This window comes from Caloenas nicobarica, chromosome 28 (assembly GCF_036013445.1).
Source record: "Caloenas nicobarica isolate bCalNic1 chromosome 28, bCalNic1.hap1, whole genome shotgun sequence".
In the NCBI taxonomy this organism is placed as follows: domain Eukaryota; kingdom Metazoa; phylum Chordata; class Aves; order Columbiformes; family Columbidae; genus Caloenas; species Caloenas nicobarica.
Window position 1 is genome coordinate 335,356 of NC_088272.1, and position 22,032 is coordinate 357,387.

Sequence of the window (22,032 nt, forward strand, 5' to 3'; positions counted from 1 at the left end):
TCGCCCTCCACATAAGGCTTTATTGACAAGTGGAAAAGGGGCGGGGCGCCGCTTGGGTGTGGGCGGCGGCCAATGGGAGGGCGCGGGGGGGGCGTGGCTAGCCCTCCGAGGGGCGTGGCTCGACGGGGTCCTCGTCCTGCAGGAGCTGCCTGAGGCGCTGCCCGTACTGAGCGTCGCTCTCGCCGGGCGCCCGCGGCGGCCGCCCCGCCGGCAGGTGGCGCTCGGCGGCCGCCAGCACTTCCGGCCACGTGTACAGGGGGGCGGGGTCCAGCGCCCGGGCCCACACCAGGCCGCACAGGTACTCGGTGTAGTGCGGCCTGCGGGCCACAGACCCATAGAGACCCAGAGATACACCCACAGACCCATAGATACACCCATGGGGACCCACAGACCCATAGGGACCCAGAGATACACCCACAGACCCATAGATACACCCATGGGGACCCACAGACCCATAGGGACCCAGAGATACACCCACAGGGACCCAGAGATACACCCATGGGGACCCATAGATAGACCCACAGACCCATGGGGACCCATAGAGACCCATAGGGACCCATAGAGACCCATAGGGACCCAGAGATACACCCATAGATAGACCCACAGACCCATGGGGACCCATAGGGACCCATAGGGAGCCATAGGGACCCATAGATACACCCACAGGGACCCATAGATACACCCACAGACCCATAGGGACCCATAGGGACCCATAGATACACCCAGGGGGACCCATAGATACACCCACAGACCCATGGGGACCCATAGGGACCCATAGATAGACCCATGGGGACCCATAGATACACCCACAGACCCATAGAGACCCATAGATACACCCACAGACCCATGGGGACCCATAGAGACCCATGGGGACCCATAGAGACCCATAGACAGACCCACAGACCCATAGGGACCCATAGATAGACCCACAGACCCATGGGGACCCATAGATAGACCCACAGACCCATAGAGACCCATAGATAGACCCACAGACCCATAGAGACCCATAGATAGACCCACAGACCCATAGAGACCCATAGATAGACCCACAGACCCATAGGGACCCATAGATACACCCACAGACCCATAGGGACCCATAGATACACCCACAGACCCATGGGGACCCATAGAGACCCATGGGGACCCATAGAGACCCACGGGGACCCATAGATACACCCACAGACCCATAGATACACCCATAGGGACCCATAGATACACCCACAGACCCATAGATACACCCACAGACCCATAGATACACTCACAGACCCATAGATACACCCATAGGGACCCATAGATACACCCACAGACCCATAGGGACCCATAGGGACCCATAGATAGACCCATAGAGACCCATAGGGACCCATAGAGACCCATAGAGACTCACAGACCCATAGATAGACCCATAGGGACCCATAGAAACCAATGGGACCCATAGAGACCAATGCGGACCCACAGACCCCCATACAACCCCATAGAGCCCCATAGAGACCCATAGAGACCCACAGACCCCCATAAAACCCCATAGAGCCCCATAGAGCCCCATAGAGACCCACAGACCCCCATACAACCCCATAGAGCCCCATAGAGCCCCATAGAGCCCCATAGAGACCCACAGACCCCCATACAACCCCATAGAGCCCCATAGAGACCCATAGAGACCCATAGAGACCCACAGACCCCCATACAACCCCATAGAGCCCCATAGAGCCCCATAGAGCCCCATAGAGACCCACAGACCCCCATACAACCCCATAGAGCCCCATAGAGACCCATAGAGACCCATAGAGACCCACAGACCCCCATACAACCCCATAGAGCCCCATAGAGCCCCATAGACCCACATACAACCCCATAGAGACCCAGAGCCCTCAGCTGCCCCACAGCGCCCCACACCGCCCCATAGCACCCCACAGCACCCCACAGCGCCCCACAGCACCCCACAGCTGCCCCACAGCACCCCACACCGCCCCATAGCGCCCCACACCGCCCCATAGCGCCCCACACTGCCCCATAGCGCCCCCTTCACCTGCACATCCCGGCCTGTCCCGGCGCCACCTCCCGGCCACAGGGGGCGTCGCGCAGCCCCTGCGGCGTCTCCTTCTGCTCTGTGACCCCGCAGCTCCCTGGCCCCACACATCCGGGGGTCAGACCCATAGACAGCGATGGGGACCCCCCCGGCCCCACACATCCGGGGGTCAGACCCATAGACAGCGACGGGGACCCCCCCAGCCCCACACATCCGGGGGTCAGACCCATAGACAGCGACGGGGACCCCCCCGGCCCCACACATCCGGGGGTCAGACCCATAGGGAGGGACGGGGACCCCCAGCCCCACACGTCCGGGGGTCAGACCCATAGGGAGGGATGGGGACCCCCCTGGCCCCACACATCCGGGGGTCAGACCCATAGGGAGGGACAGGGACCCCCCCAGCCCCACACATCCGGGGGTCAGACCCATAGGGAGGGACGGGGACCCCCCCAGCCCCACACATCCGGGGGTCAGACCCATAGGGAGGGACGGGGACCCCCCCGGCCCCACACATCCGGGGGTCAGACCCATAGGGAGGGACGGGGACCCCCCCAGCCCCACAGATCTGGGGGTCAGACCCATAGACAGGGATGGGGACCCCCCCGGCCCCACACATCCGGGGGTCAGACCCATAGGGACGAATGGGGACCCCCCCAGCCCCACAGATCTGGGGGTCAGACCCATAGACAGCGACGGGGACCCCCCCAGCCCCACACGTCCGGGGGTCAGACCCATAGACAGCGACGGGGACCCCCCCAGCCCCACACGTCCGGGGGTCAGACCCATAGACAGCGACGGGGACCCCCCCAGCCCCACACATCCGGGGGTCAGACCCATAGGGAGGGACGGGGACCCCCCCGGCCCCACACGTCCGGGGGTCAGACCCATAGGGAGGAATGGGGATCCCCCGGCCCCACACATCCGGGGGTCAGACCCATAGGGAGGAATGGGGACCCCCCCAGCCCCACACATCCGGGGGTCAGACCCATAGACAGCGACGGGGACCCCCCCGGCCCCACACATCCAGGGGTCAGACCCATAGGGAGGAATGGGGACCCCCCCCGGCCCCACACATCCGGGGGTCAGACCCATAGGGAGGGACGGGGACCCCCCAGCCCCACACGTCCGGGGGTCAGACCCATAGACAGCGACGGGGACCCCCCCAGCCCCACACGTCCGGGGGTCAGACCCATAGGGAGGAACGGGGACCCCCCCAGCCCCACACATCCGGGGGTCAGACCCATAGACAGCGACGGGGACCCCCCCAGCCCCACACATCCGGGGGTCAGACCCATAGGGAGGAACAGGGACCCCCCCAGCCCCACACATCCGGGGGTCAGACCCATAGGGAGGGACGGGGACCCCCCCAGCCCCACACATCCGGGGGTCAGACCCATAGACAGCGACGGGGACCCCCCCAGCCCCACACATCCGGGGGTCAGACCCATAGGGAGGAACAGGGACCCCCCCAGCCCCACACATCCGGGGGTCAGACCCATAGGGAGGGACGGGGACCCCCCCGGCCCCACACATCCGGGGGTCAGACCCATAGGGAGGGATGGGGACCTCCCCCAGCCCCACACATCCGGGGGTCAGACCCATAGGGAGGAACGGGGACCCCCCCAGCCCCACACATCCGGGGGTCAGACCCATAGGGAGGGATGGGGACCTCCCCCAGCCCCACACATCCGGGGGTCAGACCCATAGGGAGGGACGCGGGGACCCCCAGGCCCGGCCCCACACGTGTGGGTCTCACCTGAGGCTCCGGGCGGAGGCGCTGAGTCGAACGGGACGTCGCCCTGCTGGGGGGGGGTGAGCGCTGCCCCACGGCGACCCATAGGGACCCATGGGGACCCATAGGGACACACAGGGACCCATAGACACCCATAGAGACCCATAGGGACCCATAGGGACCCATAGAGACCCATAGAGACCCATAGGGACCCCATCATGCCCCATAGCACCCCATAGGGACCCACAGTGCCCCATAACTGACCCATAGGAACCCCATAGGGACCCCATAGCGACCCCATCATGCCCCATAGGGACCCATAGGGACCCACAGCGCCCCATAACTGACCCATAGGAACCCCATAGGGACCCCATAGCGACCCCATCATGCCCCATAGGGACCCATAGGGACCCACAGCGCCCCATAACTGACCCATAGGAACCCCATAGGGACCCCATAGCGACCCCGTCATGCCCCATAGGGACCCATAGCGCCCCATAACTGACCCATAGGAACCCCATAGTGCCCCATAGCGACCCCGTCGTGCCCCGCAGCGACCCATAGCGCCCCATAACTGACCCATAGCGACCCCGCCGTGCCCCGCAGTGACCCATAGCGCCCCATAACTGAACCATAGGAACCCCATAGCGCCCCATAGCGACCCCGTCCTGCCCCACAGTGACCCATAGCGCCCCATAACTGACCCATAGGAACCCCATAGTGCCCCATAGCGACCCCGCCGTGCCCCACAGTGACCCACAGCGCCCCATAACTGACCCATAGGAACCCCATAGTGCCCCATAGCGACCCCGCCGTGCCCCACAGCGCCCCACGGCGCCCCATGAGTGACCCATGGGAACCCCATAGTGCCCCATAGCGACCCCGCCGTGCCCCACAGCGCCCCACGGCGCCCCGTGAGTGACCTGCAGGAGGCGCTGCAGGCGCCGGGGCTCCCAGTCGCGCAGGAAGAACAGGCAGTGGCGCGGGTGGTGGGCGTGCAGGGAGCCCTGCAGGGGGCAGCGCGGCGCCGCGCAGCTCTGCCGCCACCGACACGGACCGCACGGACGGACCGGACAGACGGACCGGACAGACGGACCATGGAGACGGACCGGAGAGATGGACCGCACGGACGGACCGGACAGACGGACCGGAGGGACGGACCGGACGGACGGACCAGACGGACAGACCGGACAGACGGACCATGGAGAGGGACCGGAGAGATGGACCGGAGGGACGGACCGGAGAGACGGACCATAGAGAGGGACCATAGAGAGGGACCATAGAGAGGGACCATAGAGAGGCACCATACAGACAGACGATAGAAAGGGACCATAGAGACAGACCATAGAGAGGGACCATAGAGAGGGACCGGAGAGACGGACCGGAGAGAGGGACCATAGAGAGGGACCATAGAGAGGGACCAGAGAGAGGGACCAGAGAGAGGGACCAGAGAGAGGGACCATAGAGAGGGACCGGAGAGACGGACCGGAGAGACGGACCGGAGAGACGGACCATAGAGAGGGACCATAGAGAGGGACCATAGAGAGGGACCATAGAGAGGGACCATAGAGAGGGACCATGGAGAGGGACCGGAGAGACACACCATAAAAAGACCATAGAGACAGACCATAGAGAGGAAACCATAGAGACCCGTCAAGACCCATAGAGACCCACAGAACCCATAGAGACCCATAGGGACCCATAGGGACCCACAGAGACCCATAGAGACCCATAGGGACCCATAGGGACCCCATGCTGACCTATAGAGACCCATAGGGACCCATAGAGACCCATAGGGACCCATAGAGACCCATAGAGACCCACAGAGACCCACAGAGACCCATAGGGACCCAGTGACCCACAGACCCCCCCAGAGACCCACAGAGACCCATAGGGACCCACAGACCCACACAGACCCCCATACATCCCCATAGAGCCCCACAGACCCCATAGAGCCCATAGAGCCCCATACAACCCCATAGATCCCCATAGACCCCAATAGACCCCATAGACCCCACAGAGCCCCATAGAGCCCCATAGAGCCCCATAGAGCCCAATGGGCACCCATAGCTGCCCCACAGCGCCCCGACCCACCTCCTTGGGGTGGAAGGTCCCCATACAACCCCATAGAGCCCCATAGAGCCCATAGAGCCCCATAGCCCCCCATAGCCCCATAGTGCCCCATAGAGCCCCATAGAGCCCATAGACCCCAATAGAGCCCCATAGAGCCCCATAGAGCCCCATAGACCCCATAGAGCCCCATAGAGCCCCATAGAGCCCCATAGAGCCCATAGAGCCCCATAGAGCCCCATAGAGCCCCATAGAGCCCCATAGAGCCCCATAGAGCCCATACAACCCCATAGACCCCCATAGAGCCCCATAGAGCCCCATAGACCCCCATAGACCCCATAGAGCCCATAGAGCCCCATAGAGCCCATAGAGCCCAACGGGGACCCATAGAGCCCCATAGAGCCCAATAGAGACCCATAGAGCCCCATGGAGCCCCACAGAGCCCAAGGGGGACCCACAGCGCCCCATAGCACCCCACAGCGCCCCCCAGCGCCCCGCCCCACCTCCTTGGGGTGGAAGGTCCTCCGGCAGGCGCTGCAGAACTGGTGGCGGCAGCGCGAGCACTGCAGGTGCAGGCAGCCGCCCCGCGCCAGCGCGAACCAGCAGCCGCACCGCGGGCACGCTGTGGGGCACGGAGCTGGCTGTGGGGCTGGGACCCACGGACACGGCCCCGGACCCACGGACACGGCCCCGGACCCATAGACCAGATCCTGGACCCATAGGGACCCAGAGAGCCCCATATAGCCCCATAGAGACTCATAGGGACCGTAGCAACCCATAGGGACCCATAGCGCCCCATAGACCCCATAGAGCCCCATAGACCTCAATTGAGCCCCATAGACCCCATAGAGCCCCATAGACTCCATAGAGCCCCAGAGACCCCCACAGACCCCTGAGACACCCATAGATCCCCATAGCGCCCCATAGACCTCAATAGAGCCCCACAGACCCCATAGCGCCCCATAGACCCCATAGCGCCCCATAGACCCCATAGCGCCCCATAGAGCCCCACAGCGCCCCATAGATCCCCATAGAGCCCCAGAGAGCCCATAGCGCCCCATAGACCTCAATAGAGCCCCACAGACCCATACTGCCCTATAGACCCCACAGACCCCCACAGACCCCCATAGAGCCTCATAGAGCCCCATAGACCCCATAGACTCCCATAGCACCCCATAGAGCCCCACAGAGCCCCATAGACCCCCATAGCGCCCCACAGAGCCCATAGATCCCCATAGAGCCCCATAGATCCCCATAGCGCCCCATAGACCTCAATAGAGCCCCACAGACCCCATAGTGCCCCACAGCACCCCATAGATCCCCATAGAGCCCCACAGCACCCCATAGTGCCCCATAGACCTCAATAGAGCCCCATAGAGCCCCACAGACCCCCATAGAGCCCCATAGAGCCCAATGGGGACCCATAGAGCCCCACAGAGCCCCATAGAGCCCCATAGCCCCCCATAGAGCCCCACAGACCCCATAGAGCCCCACAGACCCCATAGAGCCCCATAGAGCCCCATAGCCCCCCATAGAGCCCCACAGACCCCATAGACCCCATAGACCCCATAGACCCCAACGGGGACCCATAGAGCCCCATAGACCCCAACAGCACCCCATAGAGCCCCACAGTGCCCCATAGCGCCCCATAGACCTCAATAGAGCCCCATAGAGCCCCAGAGCGCCCCATAGAGCCCCATAGATCCCCATAGAGCCCCATAGAGCCCCACAGACCCCATAGAGCCCCATACACCTCAATAGAGCCCCATAGACCCCATAGCGCCCCATAGACCCCATAGCGCCCCATAGAGCCCCACAAACCCCATAGACCCCATAGAGCCCAACGGGGACCCATAGCGCCCCATAGACCTCAATAGAGCCCCATCGTCCCCGTAGCGCCCCATAGACCCCATAGAGCCCCATAGATCCCCATAGAGCCCCATAGACCCCATAGAGCCCCATAGAGCCCAATGGGGACCCATAGAGCCCCATAGACGCCATAGAGCCCCATAGAGCCCCATAAAGCCCAATGGGGACCCATAGAGCCCCATAGACCCCATAGAGCCCAATGGGCACCCATAGCTGCCCCACAGCGCCCCGACCCACCTCCTTGGGGTGGAAGGTCCCCATACAACCCCATAGAGCCCCATAGACCCCATAGAGCCCCATAGAGCCCCATAGAGCCCCATAGAGCCCCATAGAACCCATAGAGCCCATAGACCTCAATAGAGCCCCCATAGAGCCCCCATAGAACCCATAGACCCCCATAGAGCCCCATAGATCCCATAGACCCCATAGAGCCCAATGGGGACCCATAGAGCCCCATAGACGCCATAGAACCCCATAGAGCCCATAGAGCCCCATAGAGCCCCATAGAGCCCCATAGAGCCCATACAACCCCATAGACCCCCATAGAGACCCATAGAGCCCCATAGAGCCCAAGGGGGACCCACAGCGCCCCATAGCTGCTCCATAGCACCCCACAGAGCCCCATAGAGCCCATAGAGCCCCATAGACCCCATACAACCCCATAGAGCCCCACAGAGCCCCACAGAGCCCCATAGACCCCATACAACCCCATAGAGCCCCATAGAGCCCCATAGAGCCCAATGGGGACCCATAGAGCCCCATAGATGCCATAGAGCCCCATAGAGCCCCATAAAGCCCAATGGGGACCCATAGAGCCCCATAGACCCCACAGAGCCCCATAGATCCCCATAGACCCCATAGAGCCCCATAGAGCCCCATAGCCCCCCATAGAGCCCCACAGACCCCATAGAGCCCCATAGCGCCCCACAGACCCCATAGCGCCCCATAGAGCCCCACAGAGCCCACAGCGCCCCATTGACCTCAACAGAGCCCCATCATCCCCGTAGCGCCCCATAGAGCCCATAGCCCCCCATGGATCCCCATAGAGCCCCATAGACCCCATAGAGCCCCATAGATCCCCACAGAGCCCCATAGACCCCATAGAGCCCCATAGATCCCCATAGAGCCCCATAGAGCCCATACAACCCCATAGACCCCATAGAGCCCCACAGACCCCATAGAGCCCATAGAGCCCCATAGATCCCCACAGAGCCCCACAGAGCCCAATGGGGACCCATAGAGCCCCATAGACGCCCACAGAGCCCCATAGAGCCCATAGAGCCCCATAGCGCCCCACAGAGCCCATAGCGCCCCATAGACCTCAACAGAGCCCCATCGTCCCCGTAGCGCCCCATAGACCCCATAGCCCCCCATGGATCCCCATAGATCCCCATAGACCCCATAGAGCCCCATAGAGCCCATAGAGCCCATAGATCCCCACAGAGCGCCATAGAGCCCATAGAGCCCCAAAGAGCCCCATAGAGCCCCATAGAGCCCACAGAGTCCCATAGAGCTCCATAGAGCCCCATAGAGCCCCATAGAGCCCCACAGAGCCCCATAGAGCCCAATGGGGACCCATAGAGCCCCATAGACGCCATAGAGCCCCATAGCGCCCCATAGAGCCCATAGATCCCCATAGAGCCCCATAACGCCCCACAGAGCCCATAGAGCCCCATAGAGCCCCATAGAGCCCAATGGGGACCCATAGAGCCCCATAGATGCCATAGCGCCCCATAGAGCCCCACAGACCCCCAGAGCACCATAGAGCCCCACAGCACCCCATAGCGCCCCATAGACCTCAATAGAGCCCCACAGACCCCATAGCGCCCCCTAGCGCCCCATAGACCTCAATAGAGCCCCATAGAGCCCCATAGAGCCCCATAGACCCCATACAACCCCATAGACCCCCATAGAGACCCATAGAGCCCCATAGAGCCCAAGGGGGACCCACAGCGCCCCATAGCTGCCCCATAGCACCCCACAGAGCCCCATAGAGCCCATAGAGCCCCATAGACCCCATACAACCCCATAGAGCCCCATAGACCCCCATAGAGCCCCACAGACCCCATAGAGCCCCATAGCCCCCCATAGAGCCCCACAGACCCCATAGAGCCCCATAGAGCCCCATAGCCCCCCATAGCGCCCCACAGACCCCATAGCGCCCCATAGAGAGCCCCACAGAGCCCACAGCGCCCCATAGACCTCAACAGAGCCCCATCGCCCCCGTAGCGCCCCATAGCGCCCCATAGAGCCCATAGAGCCCCATAGAGCCCCACAGACCCCACAGCGCCCCATAGAGCCCCACGGCCCCCCATAGAACCCCATAGACCTCAACAGAGCCCCGTTGTCCCCGTAGCGCCCCGCAGGCGCGCGGGACGCGTGGGGCGCGGCTCCGTGGGGCAGGGCTCCGTGGGGCGGGACCCACCGATGCCGTTGTCGCGCAGGAAGGCCCCCAGCCCCACGGCGGCCGCCTGGGGGTCGCGCTGCCGGAGCCACAGCCCGAAGTCGGCGCAGGACAGCGCGTCGTGCTGCGGCAGCCACTTGGGGGGCAGCCCCACAGGTCGGGGGGGGACACGTGAGTGGCAAAGACAGACGGATGGGGACACATGGGGACCCATAGGGACCCATAGGGACCCACAGAGACCCACAGGGACCCACAGGGACCCATAGGGACCCGTAGGGCCCATAGAGCCCCATAGAGACCCATAGCGCCCCATAGAGCCCCATAGAGCCCCATAGGGACCCATAGGGACCCATAGAGACCCATAGAGACCAATGGGGACCCATAGAGCCCCATAGGGACCCATAGAGACCCATAGAGCCCCATAGAGACCCATAGCGCCCCATAGAGCCCCATAGAGCCCCATAGGGACCCATAGAGACCCATAGAGACCAATGGGGACCCATAGAGCCCCATAGGGACCCATAGCGCCCCATAGAGACCCATAGCGCCCCATAGAGACCATAGGGACCATAGGGACCCATAGAGACCCATAGAGACCCACAGAGCCCCATAGAGACCCATAGAGACCCACAGAGACCCATAGAGACCCATAGCGCCCCATAGAGACCCATAGAGCCCCATAGCGCCCCATAGAGACCCATAGAGACCCATAGAGACCGTAGAGCCCCATAGCGCCCCATAGAGACCATAGACCCCATAGAACCGCATAGAGACCGTAGAGCCCCATAGCGCCCCATAGACTCCCATAGCGCCCCATAGAGCCCCATAGAGCCCCATAGTGCCCCATAGACCCCCATAGCGCCCCATAGCGCCCCATAGCGCCCCACAGTGCCCCATAGACCCCGGACGCACCGTCTCCTGGCACTGGGGGCAGAAGCGCTGCTGGCACTGGGGACACTGGGCCGGGCCCCGATCGCCCTCGAAGATGAACCCGAACGAGCACTTGGGGGGCGAGAGAGAGCACATGTGGGGCAGCCCCATAGCGAGCCCCACAACCCCCCCCCGTGACCCACAGCGACCCACGGGCCCGCCGAGACCCACAGCGCCCCACAGAGACGCCCCTGGTCCCATAGATTCGGCCTCGTGGAGGCGTCGCGGTGCCCCACAGCGACCCCCAAGTGCCCCATAGTGCCCCATAAGTACCCCACAGCGACCCCCAAGTGCCCCATAGTGCCCCATAAGTACCCCACAGCGACCCCCAAGTGCCCCATAGTGCCCCATAAGTACCCCACAGCGACCCCCAAGTGCCTCATAGTGCCCCATAAGTACCCCACGGCGACCCCCAAGTGCCCCATAGTGCCCCATAAGTACCCCACAGCGACCCCTAAGTGCCCTATAGTGCCCCATAAGTACCCCACAGTGACCCCTAAGTGCCCCATAGTGCCCCATAAGTACCCCACAGCGACCCCCAAGTGCCCCATAGTGCCCCATAAGTACCCCACGGCGACCCCCAAGTGCCCCATAGTGCCCCATAAGTACCCCACAGTGACCCCCAAGTGCCCCATAGTGCCCCATAAGTACCCCATAGCGACCCCCAAGTGCCCCATAGTGCCCCGCCCAGCCCCATAGATCGCCCCATAGATCGCCCCATAGATACCTTGGTGCACCAGAGGAACTGGGGGTCCCGCTGCAGCTCCAGCTCCGTCAGCTTCTGGCTGAACAGCTGGTACGTGGCGGGGTCCAGGACCTGCCGCAGCTGTGGGGCAGAATATGTGGGTCAGGGGGTCCCCGAAACCCCATAGAGGGCCCCCCAGGACCCTCCCCCACCCCCCGACCCCCCTGTACATGGGTCAAAAAGCGGCAGATTTGGGTCATTTTATCAAAAATATTGCGTTTCGCGCATGGCGGACGCACCAAGTCCTGGCGTTCCCCACGAGGCGAACACACCACGTCCTCCACCCCGGGAGCCCCAAAACTCCCCGTAACTCCCCCAAAATCTGCCCGATTCGCCCCAAATTTCACGGGTGACCCCCCCGGACCCCCAGCGACCCCCTGACCCTCCCGTACATGGGTCAAAAAGCGGCACATTTGGGTCATTTTATCAAAAACTTGCGTTTCCCAGACGCCAGACACACCAAGTCCTGCACCATGGGACCACCCCCCAAAACGCCCGTAACTCCCCCAAAATCCCCCCGATTCGCCCCAAATTTCACGTGTGACCCCCCCGGACCCCCAGCGACCCCCAGACCCCCCCGTACCTGGGTGTCCAAGGTGGAAAAGTAGCAGATTCGGGCGTTTTCGTCGGATAAATCGGGTTTCCCGCAGGCGGGACACACCAGGTCCTGAACCCCTTTTTCTTTCACCCCGACCTGGAAGTGACCCCGGAAGCAATCGGGGCACAGGGGGCACTCGCAGCCCGTCAACCACTGCGCCTGGGGTCAAGGGTCAAAGGGCAGGGGTCATGGGGGGGCTGGGGGGCACCGGTGTCCCCGCGTTGGGGGGAGAGTGGCACCTATGGGGGTCACTGGGGATCCCAGGGAGGGTTTTAGGACCCTGGGGGTTCCCAGGAAGGGTTTTAGGACCCTGGGGAGACCCGGGAGGGTTTTAGGACCCTGGGGAGACCCAGGCGAGGGTTTTAGGACCCTGGGGGTTCCCAGGGAGGGTTTTAGGACCCTGGGGAGACCCAGGCGAGGGTTTTAAGACCTTGAAAATCTGGGCTTTGTAACCCAAAAGTTGAGTTCGGGACCCCGCCGGGGTGACCCCAAAATATCGGCTTTTGAACCCCAAATCTGACATCCCCCGGGGGCCCCAAAAACTCTTGGGTTTGGGCCTCAGATCTTACATAGGCTCTCGTGGGTGTCCGTAAGTTTTATAGGTTTCTGTAAGCGGTTATAGATTCTTGTGGGTGCCTATAGGCGTTTATAGATCTCTAAAGAGCTTTATAAGCATGTATAGCTCTCTATACATCCCTAAACGTGTTTAGCTGAAAAAGCATATATATATAGATAAATCTCTAAAGACGTTTGTAGACCACTTAAATTCCCCAGGGAGGGTTTTAGGACCCTGGGGACACTCGGGGAGCATTTTAGGACCCTGCGGGTTCCAAGGGGAGTTTTAAGTGATCCTGGGGAGGGTTTTAGGACCCTGGGGATCCCAGGAGGGTTTTAGGACCCTGGGGGTTTCTGAGAGGGGTTTAGGACCCTGGAGAGACCCGGGGAGGGTTTTAGGACCCTGGGGGTTCCCAGGGAGGGTTTTAGGACCCTGGGGGTTCCCGGGGGAGGGTTTTAGGACCCTGGGGAGACCCAGGGAGGGTTTTAGGACCCGGGGGAGACCCGGGGAGGGTTTTAGGACCCTGGGGGTTCCCAGGGGAGGGTTTTAGGACCCTGGGGGTTCCAGGGGAGGGTTTTAGGACCCTGGGGGTTCCAGGGGAGGGTTTTAGGACCCTGGGGGTTCCCAGGGGAGGGTTTTAGGACCCGGGGGAGACCCGGGGAGGGTTTTAGGACCCTGGGGGTTCCCAGGGGAGGGTTTTAGGACCCTGGAGAGACCCAGGGGAGGGTTTTAGGACCCTGGGGGTTCCCAGGGAGGGTTTTAGGACCCTGGAGAGACCCAGGGGAGGGTTTTAGGACCCTGGGGGTTCCCAGGGGAAGGTTTTAGGACCCTGGGGGTTCCGGGGAGGGTTTTAGGACCCTGGAGAGACCCAGGGGAGGGTTTTAGGACCCTGGGGAGACCCAGGGAGGATTTTAGGACCCTGGGGATCCCAGGAAGGGTTTTAGGACCCTGGGGGTTCCAGGGGAGGGTTTTAGGACCCTGGGGGTTCCCAGGGAGGGTTTTAGGACCCTGGAGAGACCCAGGGGAGGGTTTTAGGACCCTGGGGGTTCCCAGGGGAGGGTTTTAGGACCCTGGGGGTTCCAGGGGAGGGTTTTAGGACCCTGGGGGTTCCAGGGGAGGGTTTTAGGACCCTGGGGGTTCCCAGGGGAGGGTTTTAGGACCCGGGGGAGACCCGGGGAGGGTTTTAGGACCCTGGGGGTTCCCAGGGGAGGGTTTTAGGACCCTGGAGAGACCCAGGGGAGGGTTTTAGGACCCTGGGGGTTCCCAGGGAGGGTTTTAGGACCCTGGAGAGACCCAGGGGAGGGTTTTAGGACCCTGGGGGTTCCCAGGGGAGGGTTTTAGGACCCTGGGGAGCCCGTAGGTGCCAAAAAATGCCAATGAACGCCCAAACCCCCTAAAAACCCCCAATAAACCGATAACAGTTGCCCGATTTCGGGGCTCTCGGGACCTGCTTGCGGGCCATGTCCCAGCCGCAGAGGCGGCAGCGGCAGCGCAGGCGGCTCCTCAGGGCGCGGGGGTCCCCGCAGCCCCCGACGGCCTCCACCAGTTCGCCCAGTTCCACCAGTTCGCCCAGTTCCAGCAGCTCCCGCGCCAGCGACACCAGCAGCTGCGCGCGGCCCCAGCTGGGGAGGCCCAGCGTGGCCAGGGCGCGGCGGATGGTGGCCTGGGAACCAGTACGGACCAGTATAAACCAGTACGGACCAGTATAAACCAGTACGGACCAGCATAAACCAGTACGGACCAGTATAAAGCAGTACGGACCAGTATAAAGCAGTATGAGTCAGTATAGACCAGTTAGAGGCTGGGAACCACCCCGCCCCGCATGTAGAAATAGAAACCAGTATAGACCAGTATAAACCAGTATGGACCAGTATAGACTGGTATGAACCAGTATAAACCAGTACAGACCAGTAGGGGTCAATATAGACCAATACGGGTCTATAAAGACCAGTTAGAGACTGGGAACCACCCGCCCAGGGCCTGGACATCGAAACCAGTATAAACCAGTATGGACCAGTATGGATCAGTAACGTCCCCCAGTCACTCCCAGTCCCTCCCAGTCCCTCCCAGTTCATCCCAGTTCCTTCCCAGTGACCCTCCCAGTCCCCCCCAGTCCCTCCCAGTTCATCCCAGTTCCCTCCCAGTCCCCCCCAGTCCCTCCCAGTCCCTCCCAGTCCATCCCAGTTCCCTCCCAGTCCCTCCCAGTTCATCCCAGTTCCCTCCCAGTCCCTCCCAGTCCTTCCCAGTTCCCTCCCAGTTCCCTCCCACTTCATCCCAATTCCCCCCCAGTCCCCCCCAGTCCCTCCCAGTTCCCTCCCAGTTCCCTCCCAGTCCCTCCCAGTTCCCTCCCAGTCCCTCCCAGTCCCCTCCCAGTCCCTCCCAGTCCCTCCCAGTTCCCTCCCAGTTCCCTCCCAGTCCCCCCAGTTCCCTCCCAGTTCCCTCCCAGTTCCCTCCCAGTCCCCCCAGTTCCCTCCCAGTTCCCTCCCAGTCCCCCCCAGTCCCTCCCAGTCCCTCCCAGTTCCCTCCCAGTCCCCCCCAGTTCCCCCCCAGTCCCTCCCAGTCCCTCCCAGTTCCCTCCCAGTCCCTCCCAGGTCCCTCCCAGGTCCCTCCCAGTCCCTCCCAGTGCCTCCCAGTCCCCCCCAGTCCGTCCCAATTCCCCCCCAGTCCCTCCCAGTTCATCCCAGTGCCCCCCAGTCCCTCCCAGTCCATCCCAGTTCCCTCCCAATTCCCCCCCAGTCCCTCCCAGTTCCCTCCCAGTGCCTCCCAGTCCCTCCCAGTCCCTCCCAATTCCCCCCCGGTCCCTCCCAGTCCCACCCAGTTCCCTCCCAGTCCCCCCAGTCCCTCCCAGTGCCCCCAGTCCCCCCCCGCACCTGCAGGTCCGGCCCCCGGAAGTCGAGGGGCGGGTCGGGGCGCCGCCATTGGCCGAGCAGGAGGGGGCGGAGCCTGCGCCGCTGCAGGTCGCGCAGCGCCCCCCACAGGTCGCCGCCGTTCTGGAGCAGGGCGGGGCCCGACACGCCCGCCTCCGGGAAGCCCAGGGCGGCCAGGGCGGCCAGCTGCAACCCAGCAAACCGGTTCAGACCAGTACGGGCCAGTACGGGCCTCGACACACCCCTACAGACCACTATAAACCAGTATGGACCAGTATGGACCAGTATGGACCAGTAGGGACCAGTATGGACCAGTAGGGACCCATACGGACCAGCTAAGAGACTGGGAACCTCGCCCCACAACCCAGAGATGGAAACCAGTATACACCAGTACGGACCAATATGAACCAGTATGCACCAGTATGGACCAATATGAAGCACTATAGACCAGTATGAACCAGTATAGACCAGTATGAACCAGTATGGACCTCTATAGACCAGTATAGACCACTATAGAGCAGTAGAGACCCATACGGACCAGTTAAGAGACTGGGAACCTCGCCCCACAACCCAATGATGGAAACCAGGATACACCAGTATGGACCAATATGAACCAGTATGGACCAATATGAAGCACTATAGACCAGTATGAACCAGTATGGACCAGTATGAACCAGTATGGACCACTATAGACCAGTATGGACCACTATAGACCAGTATAGACCCATACGGACCAGTTAAGAGGCTGGGAACCTCGCCCCACAACCCAGAGATGGAAACCAGTATACACCAGTATGAACCAGTATGGACCAATATGAACCACTATAGGCCAGTATAAACCAGTATGGGCCAGTAGAGACCCATACGGACCACTTAAGAGGCTGGGAACCTCGCCCCAGAACCCAGAGATGGAAACCAGTATACACCAGTATGAACCAGTATGGACCAATATGAACCACTATAGGCCAGTATAAACCAGTATGGGCCAGTAGAGACCCATACGGACCACTTAAGAGACTGGGAACCTCGCCCCAGAACCCAGAGATGGAAACCAGTATACACCAGTATGAACCAGTATGGACCAATATGAACCACTATAGGCCAGTATAAACCAGTATGGGCCAGTAGAGACCCATACGGACCACTTAAGAGACTGGGAACCTCGCCCCAGAACCCAGAGATGGAAACCAGTATACACCAGTATGAACCAGTATGGACCAATATGAACCACTATAGGCCAGTATAAACCAGTATGGGCCAGTAGAGACCCATACGGACCACTTAAGAGACTGGGAACCTCGCCCCAGAACCCAGAGATGGAAACCAGTATACACCAGTATGAACCAGTATGGACCAATATGAACCACTATAGGCCAGTATAAACCAGTATGGGCCAGTAGAGACCCATACGGACCACTTAAGAGACTGGGAACCTCGCCCCAGAACCCAGAGATGGAAACCAGTATACACCAGTATGAACCAGTATGAACCAGTATGCACTGGTATAGACCAGTATAAAACCATACGGACCAGTTAGACACTGGGAACCCCAGGGTCCTAAAACCCTCCCCAGGAACCCCCAGGGTCCTAAAACCCGTAGCCCCGCCCACAAGCCCCTTAACCACGCCCCCTCTAAGCCATGCCCCCTTCTATTGGGCCTTAACCACGCCCCTCCAAGCCACGCCCCTCCTAGTAAGTCTATTGGGCCTTAACCACGCCCCCTCTAAGCCACGCCCCCCCATTAACTCCATTGACCCTTCATCTCCATTGATCCCCAAATTGAAAGGGGGGACAGAATGGGGAGAAATGGGGGGAATTCACCCCAAAACCGGGGCGGGACGCGATGGGGAGACACGTGGGGAGTTCGCCCCAGGATTGGTTGGGAAAGACATGGGGGGAAATGCCCCAAAATTGGGGTAAAATGGGGAGGTTTGGGGTCCTAAACCCACCCTGGGAACGCCCAGGGTCCTAAAACCCTCCCAGGTCTCCCCAGGGTCCTAAACCCACCCTGGAACCCCCAGGGTCCTAAAACCCTCCCAGGTCTCCCCAGGGTCCTAAACCCACCCTGGAACCCCCAGGGTCCTAAAACCCTCCCAGGTCTCCCCAGGGTCCTAAAACCCTCCCAGGGAACCCCCAGGGTCCTAAAACCCCCCCCAGGTCTCCTCAGGGTCCTAAAACCCTCCGTGGGCTCCCCTTAAAACTCCCCCGGGACCCCCCCCAGGGTCCTAAAACCCTCCCCGGGTCACCCCAGGGTCCTAAAACCCTCCCAGGGAACCCCCAGGGTCCTAAAACCCCCCCCAGGTCTCCTCAGGGTCCTAAAACCCTCCGTGGGCTCCCCTTAAAACTCCCCCGGGACCCCCCCCAGGGTCCTAAAACCCTCCCCGGGTCACCCCAGGGTCCTAAAACCCTCCCTGGGAACCCCCAGGGTCCTAAAACCCATAGCCCTGCCCACCAGCCTTTAGCCCCACCCACCTGCCTCCTCCTCCGTCCAATCGCAGCCTCCAGCGCCCGCTGGGCGTGGCCGTGGGCGTGTCCCCAGGCCAGCCCCGCCTCCTTGATTGACAGCGGGCCCAGCCCCGCCCTCTGCCCCGCCTCTGCCAGCCCCGCCCAGGCCCCGCCCAGCCCCGCCCTGGCCACGCCCACGGCCACGCCCACCGGGCCGCCCAGGGCCGAGGCCACGCCCACCACGGCCTCCGGGGCCACGCCCTGCGCTTCCGCTTCCTGGAACCAGAAGAGACCAGTATAAACCAGTATGAACCAGTATAAACCAGTATACACCGCTACACACCAATATAAGCTGATACGGACCAGTATAAACCAGTATAGACCAGTATAGACCAAGAATCACCCCCCCCAGGCCCTCCGGTCTCCTCCCAGTAGTGACCAGTGACCCCCCCAGTGCTCCCAGTATAGACCAGTGACCATCCCAGTATGGACCAGTAACCCCCCAGGGCTCCCAGTATGGGCCAGTGACCCCCCCAATCCCTCCCAGTTCCCCCAGTAAGTCCCACTGACCCTCCCAGTGCTTCCCAGTATAGACCAATATGTCCCAGTGTCCCTCCCAGTTCCCCCAGTATGGACCAGAGACCCCCCCAGTGACCCCAGCATAGACCAATGACCCCCCCAGTATAACCCAGGGTCCCTCGCAGTGCTCCCAGTATGGACCAGTGACCGCAATATAGACCAGGGACCCTCCCAGTGACCCCAGTATGGACCAGCAATCCCCTCAGTAAGTCCCAGTACCTCTCCCAGTGCTCCCAGTATAAATCAGTGACCCCCTCACTACTCCCCTGTTCCCTTCTAGTCCCTCCCAGTTCATCCCAGTTCCCTCCCAGTTCATCCCAGTGACCCCAAACCCCTCCCCAGTAACACCCCAGTAACTCCCAGTAACCGCCAGTAACGTCCTAGTATCACCCCAGTGACCCCAAATCCCCTCCCAATATCACCCCAGTTCATCCCAGTGACCTCCAGTGTCTCCCAGTTCCCCCCAGCTCATCCCAGTGACCCCAAATCCCCTCCCAATATCACCCCAGTTCATCCAAGTAACCTCCAGTGTCTCCCAGTTCATCCCAGTGACCCCCCCAGTCCCTCCCAGTTCATCCCAGTGACCTCCCAGTTCATCCCAGTTCCGTCCCAGTGTCTCCCAGTTCCCTCCCAGTTCATCCCAGTTCCCTTTCAGTGTCTTCCAGTCCCTCCCAGTTCATCCCAGTCCATCCCAGTGACCCCCCAGTTCATCCCAATTCCCTCCCAGCTCATCCCAGTTCATCCCAGTCCCTCCCAGCTCATCCCAGTGACCCCCCAGTCCCTCCCAGTCCCTCCCAGTCTCACCCTCACAATGGCCACCAGTCTCTTCCCGTCCTCCCGCAGCCGCCGCTGCCGCTCAACCTCGTGGGCGGGGCCCGAGTGGGCGGGGCCAGCGCTGGGCGGGGCCTCCCGGAGCCCCTCCCCCGGGGTGGGCGTGGTGGCCGGAGGGGGCGGGGCCGGAGGGGGCGGGGCCGGAGGGGGCGCGACCTGGGGATGCACCAGTAGGAACCAGTAAGGACCCGGACGCCTGGGTCCCTCCCGAACTCCTGGGTCCCTCCCAATCTCCTGGGTCCCTTGGGGCACTCCTGGGTTCCTCCCGAACTCCTGGGTCCCTTCCTGAACTCCTGGGTCCCTCCCGAACTCCTGGGTCCCTTGGGGCACTCCTGGGTCCCTCCCACACTCCTGGGTCCCTTGGGGCACTCCTGGGTCCTTCCCACACTCCTGGGTCCCTTGGGGCACTCCTGGGTCCCTCCCACACTCCTGGGTCCCTTGGGGCACTCCTGGGTCCCTCCCACACTCCTGGGTCCCTTGGGGCACTCCTGGGTCCCTCCCACACTCCTGGGTCCCTTGGGGCACTCCTGGGTCCCTCCCACACTCCTGGGTCCCTCCCGCACTCCTGGGTCCCTCCCGCACTCCTGGGTCCCTCCCGCACTCCTGGGTCCCTTGGGGCACTCCTGGGTCCCTTGGGGCACTCCTGGGTCCCTCCCGCACTCCTGGGTCCCTTGGGGCACTCCTGGGTCCCTCCCGCACTCCTGGGTCCCTTGGGGCACTCCTGGGTCCCTCCCGGACGCCTGGCTCCTCACCGGCGCGTGCGGCTGAGGCCTCCGGGCCAGGCGGGGGCGCTCGCAGACGCCGCACAGGACGCTGGGCCCGCGGTTCACGAACGTGCAGGACGCGCACGCCCACCTATAGGTGCACAAAAAACCTATAGACACCCTATAGATCCCCTATAGGACCCCACGCGCCCCCCCTCCACATCTACAGGTGATGCGGTTTGTATATAACAACATACGTAAGACTTATAGCGAGTTATAAAACTCATTAAACTACTTATAAGCGATGTATAAGGCATGTATAGGATGCTATACGTTACCCGGGGTCCTCAAGCGGGGTCTCACCTACGAGGAAACAGAATCGTCAGCACCTATAGAGCCCCTATAGAGCCCCCCCAGCCCAGGGTCCTAAAACCCTCCCCTGGAACCCCCAGGGTCCCAAAACCCTCCCTGGGATCCCCAGGATCCTGAAACCCCATAGAGCCCCTATAGACCCCCCCATCCCTATAGATTCCCCATAGACCCCATAGGCCCCGTATAAGCTATACATCCCCCCATAGGTCCCCATACGTTTCGGGGTCTCTGCGTCCGTCACCGGCGGCGAATCGGGCGCCAGCGGCTCCTAGAGAGGGAGAGACCAGTTCAAACCAGTTCAAACCAATACGGACCAGTATGGAGCGCTATAGAGCTCTATGTAACGGTATAGACCAGTATGGGCCAGTATAGACTGGTACGGGCCAGTATGGACCTGTGACCCCCCTCGCCAGCCCCCTCCCAGTTTGTCCCAGTCCCTCCCAGTTTGTCCCAGTCCCTCCCAGTATCCCCAGTTCGCACCTCGCTTCCCGCCAGCATCTGGGCGAAGAACTGGGGGTTCGGGTGCTGGTTCTGCGGAGGAGAAATACACCCAAACCAGTACGGACCAGTATGGACCAGTGCCCCCCCAGTGCCTCCCAGTATAACCAGTATCACCCCAAAACCTCCCCAAGGTCCTAAAACCCTCCCTGGGATCCCCAGGGTCCTAAAACCCTCCCGGGAACCCTCCAGGGTCCTAAAACCCTCCCTGGGATCCCCAGGGTGCTAAAGCCCTCCCAGGAACCCCCCAGGGTCCTAAAACCCTCCCCAGGTCTCCCCAGGGTCCTAAAACCCCCCCCGGGAACTCGCAGGGTCCTAAAACCCTCCCAGAAACCCCCAGGGTCCTAAAACCCTCCTGGGACCCCCAGGGTCCTAAAACCCTCCTGGGATCCCCAGGGTCCTAAAACCCTCCCAGGGTCCTAAAACCCTCCCAGGAACCCCCCCCGCCAGCGTCCTAAAACCCTCCCTGGGAACCCCCCTCAGGGTCCTAATATCCTCCTGGGATCCCCACGGTGCTAAAACCCTCCTGGGATATCCAGGGTCCTAAAACCCTCCCAGGAACCCTCCCGCAGGGTCCTAAAACCCTCCCAGGAACCCCCAGGGTCATAAAATCCCCCTGGGATCCCCAGGGTCCTAAAACCCTCCCAGAAACCCCCAGGGTCCTAAAACCCTCCCGGGAACCCCCAGGGTCCTAAAACCCTCCCAGAAACCCCCAGGGTCCTAAAACCCTCCCTGGGATACCCAGGGTCCTAAAACCCTCCCAGAAACCCCAGGGTCCTAAAACCCTCCCTGGGATCCCCAGG

General features: G+C 61.9%; 1 protein-coding gene and 1 pseudogene across 1 annotated transcript in view; both read right to left on the reverse strand.

Annotated features, from left to right (window-relative positions):
• Nucleotides 1-22,032, reverse strand: part of RNF31 (ring finger protein 31) — a 27,816-nt gene continuing 5,784 nt past the window's right edge. The window contains exons 5-21 of the mRNA XM_065653017.1: nt 21,212-21,262; nt 20,948-20,999; nt 20,698-20,722; nt 20,408-20,510; nt 19,629-19,811; nt 18,273-18,521; nt 15,804-15,986; nt 14,381-14,596; nt 12,363-12,536; nt 11,762-11,860; nt 11,017-11,106; nt 10,126-10,240; nt 6,335-6,453; nt 4,685-4,798; nt 3,786-3,831; nt 2,027-2,123; nt 1-317 (exon numbers count right to left, since the gene is read on the reverse strand). Of these exons, the coding sequence (XP_065509089.1) occupies nt 98-317; nt 2,027-2,123; nt 3,786-3,831; nt 4,685-4,798; nt 6,335-6,453; nt 10,126-10,240; nt 11,017-11,106; nt 11,762-11,860; nt 12,363-12,536; nt 14,381-14,596; nt 15,804-15,986; nt 18,273-18,521; nt 19,629-19,811; nt 20,408-20,510; nt 20,698-20,722; nt 20,948-20,999; nt 21,212-21,262 (2,136 nt within the window). The 3' untranslated portion in view covers nt 1-97. The remainder of the gene's footprint in view (nt 318-2,026; nt 2,124-3,785; nt 3,832-4,684; nt 4,799-6,334; nt 6,454-10,125; nt 10,241-11,016; nt 11,107-11,761; nt 11,861-12,362; nt 12,537-14,380; nt 14,597-15,803; nt 15,987-18,272; nt 18,522-19,628; nt 19,812-20,407; nt 20,511-20,697; nt 20,723-20,947; nt 21,000-21,211; nt 21,263-22,032) is intronic.
• LOC135999522 (shematrin-like protein 1) lies at nt 6,898-10,011 on the reverse strand (annotated as a pseudogene).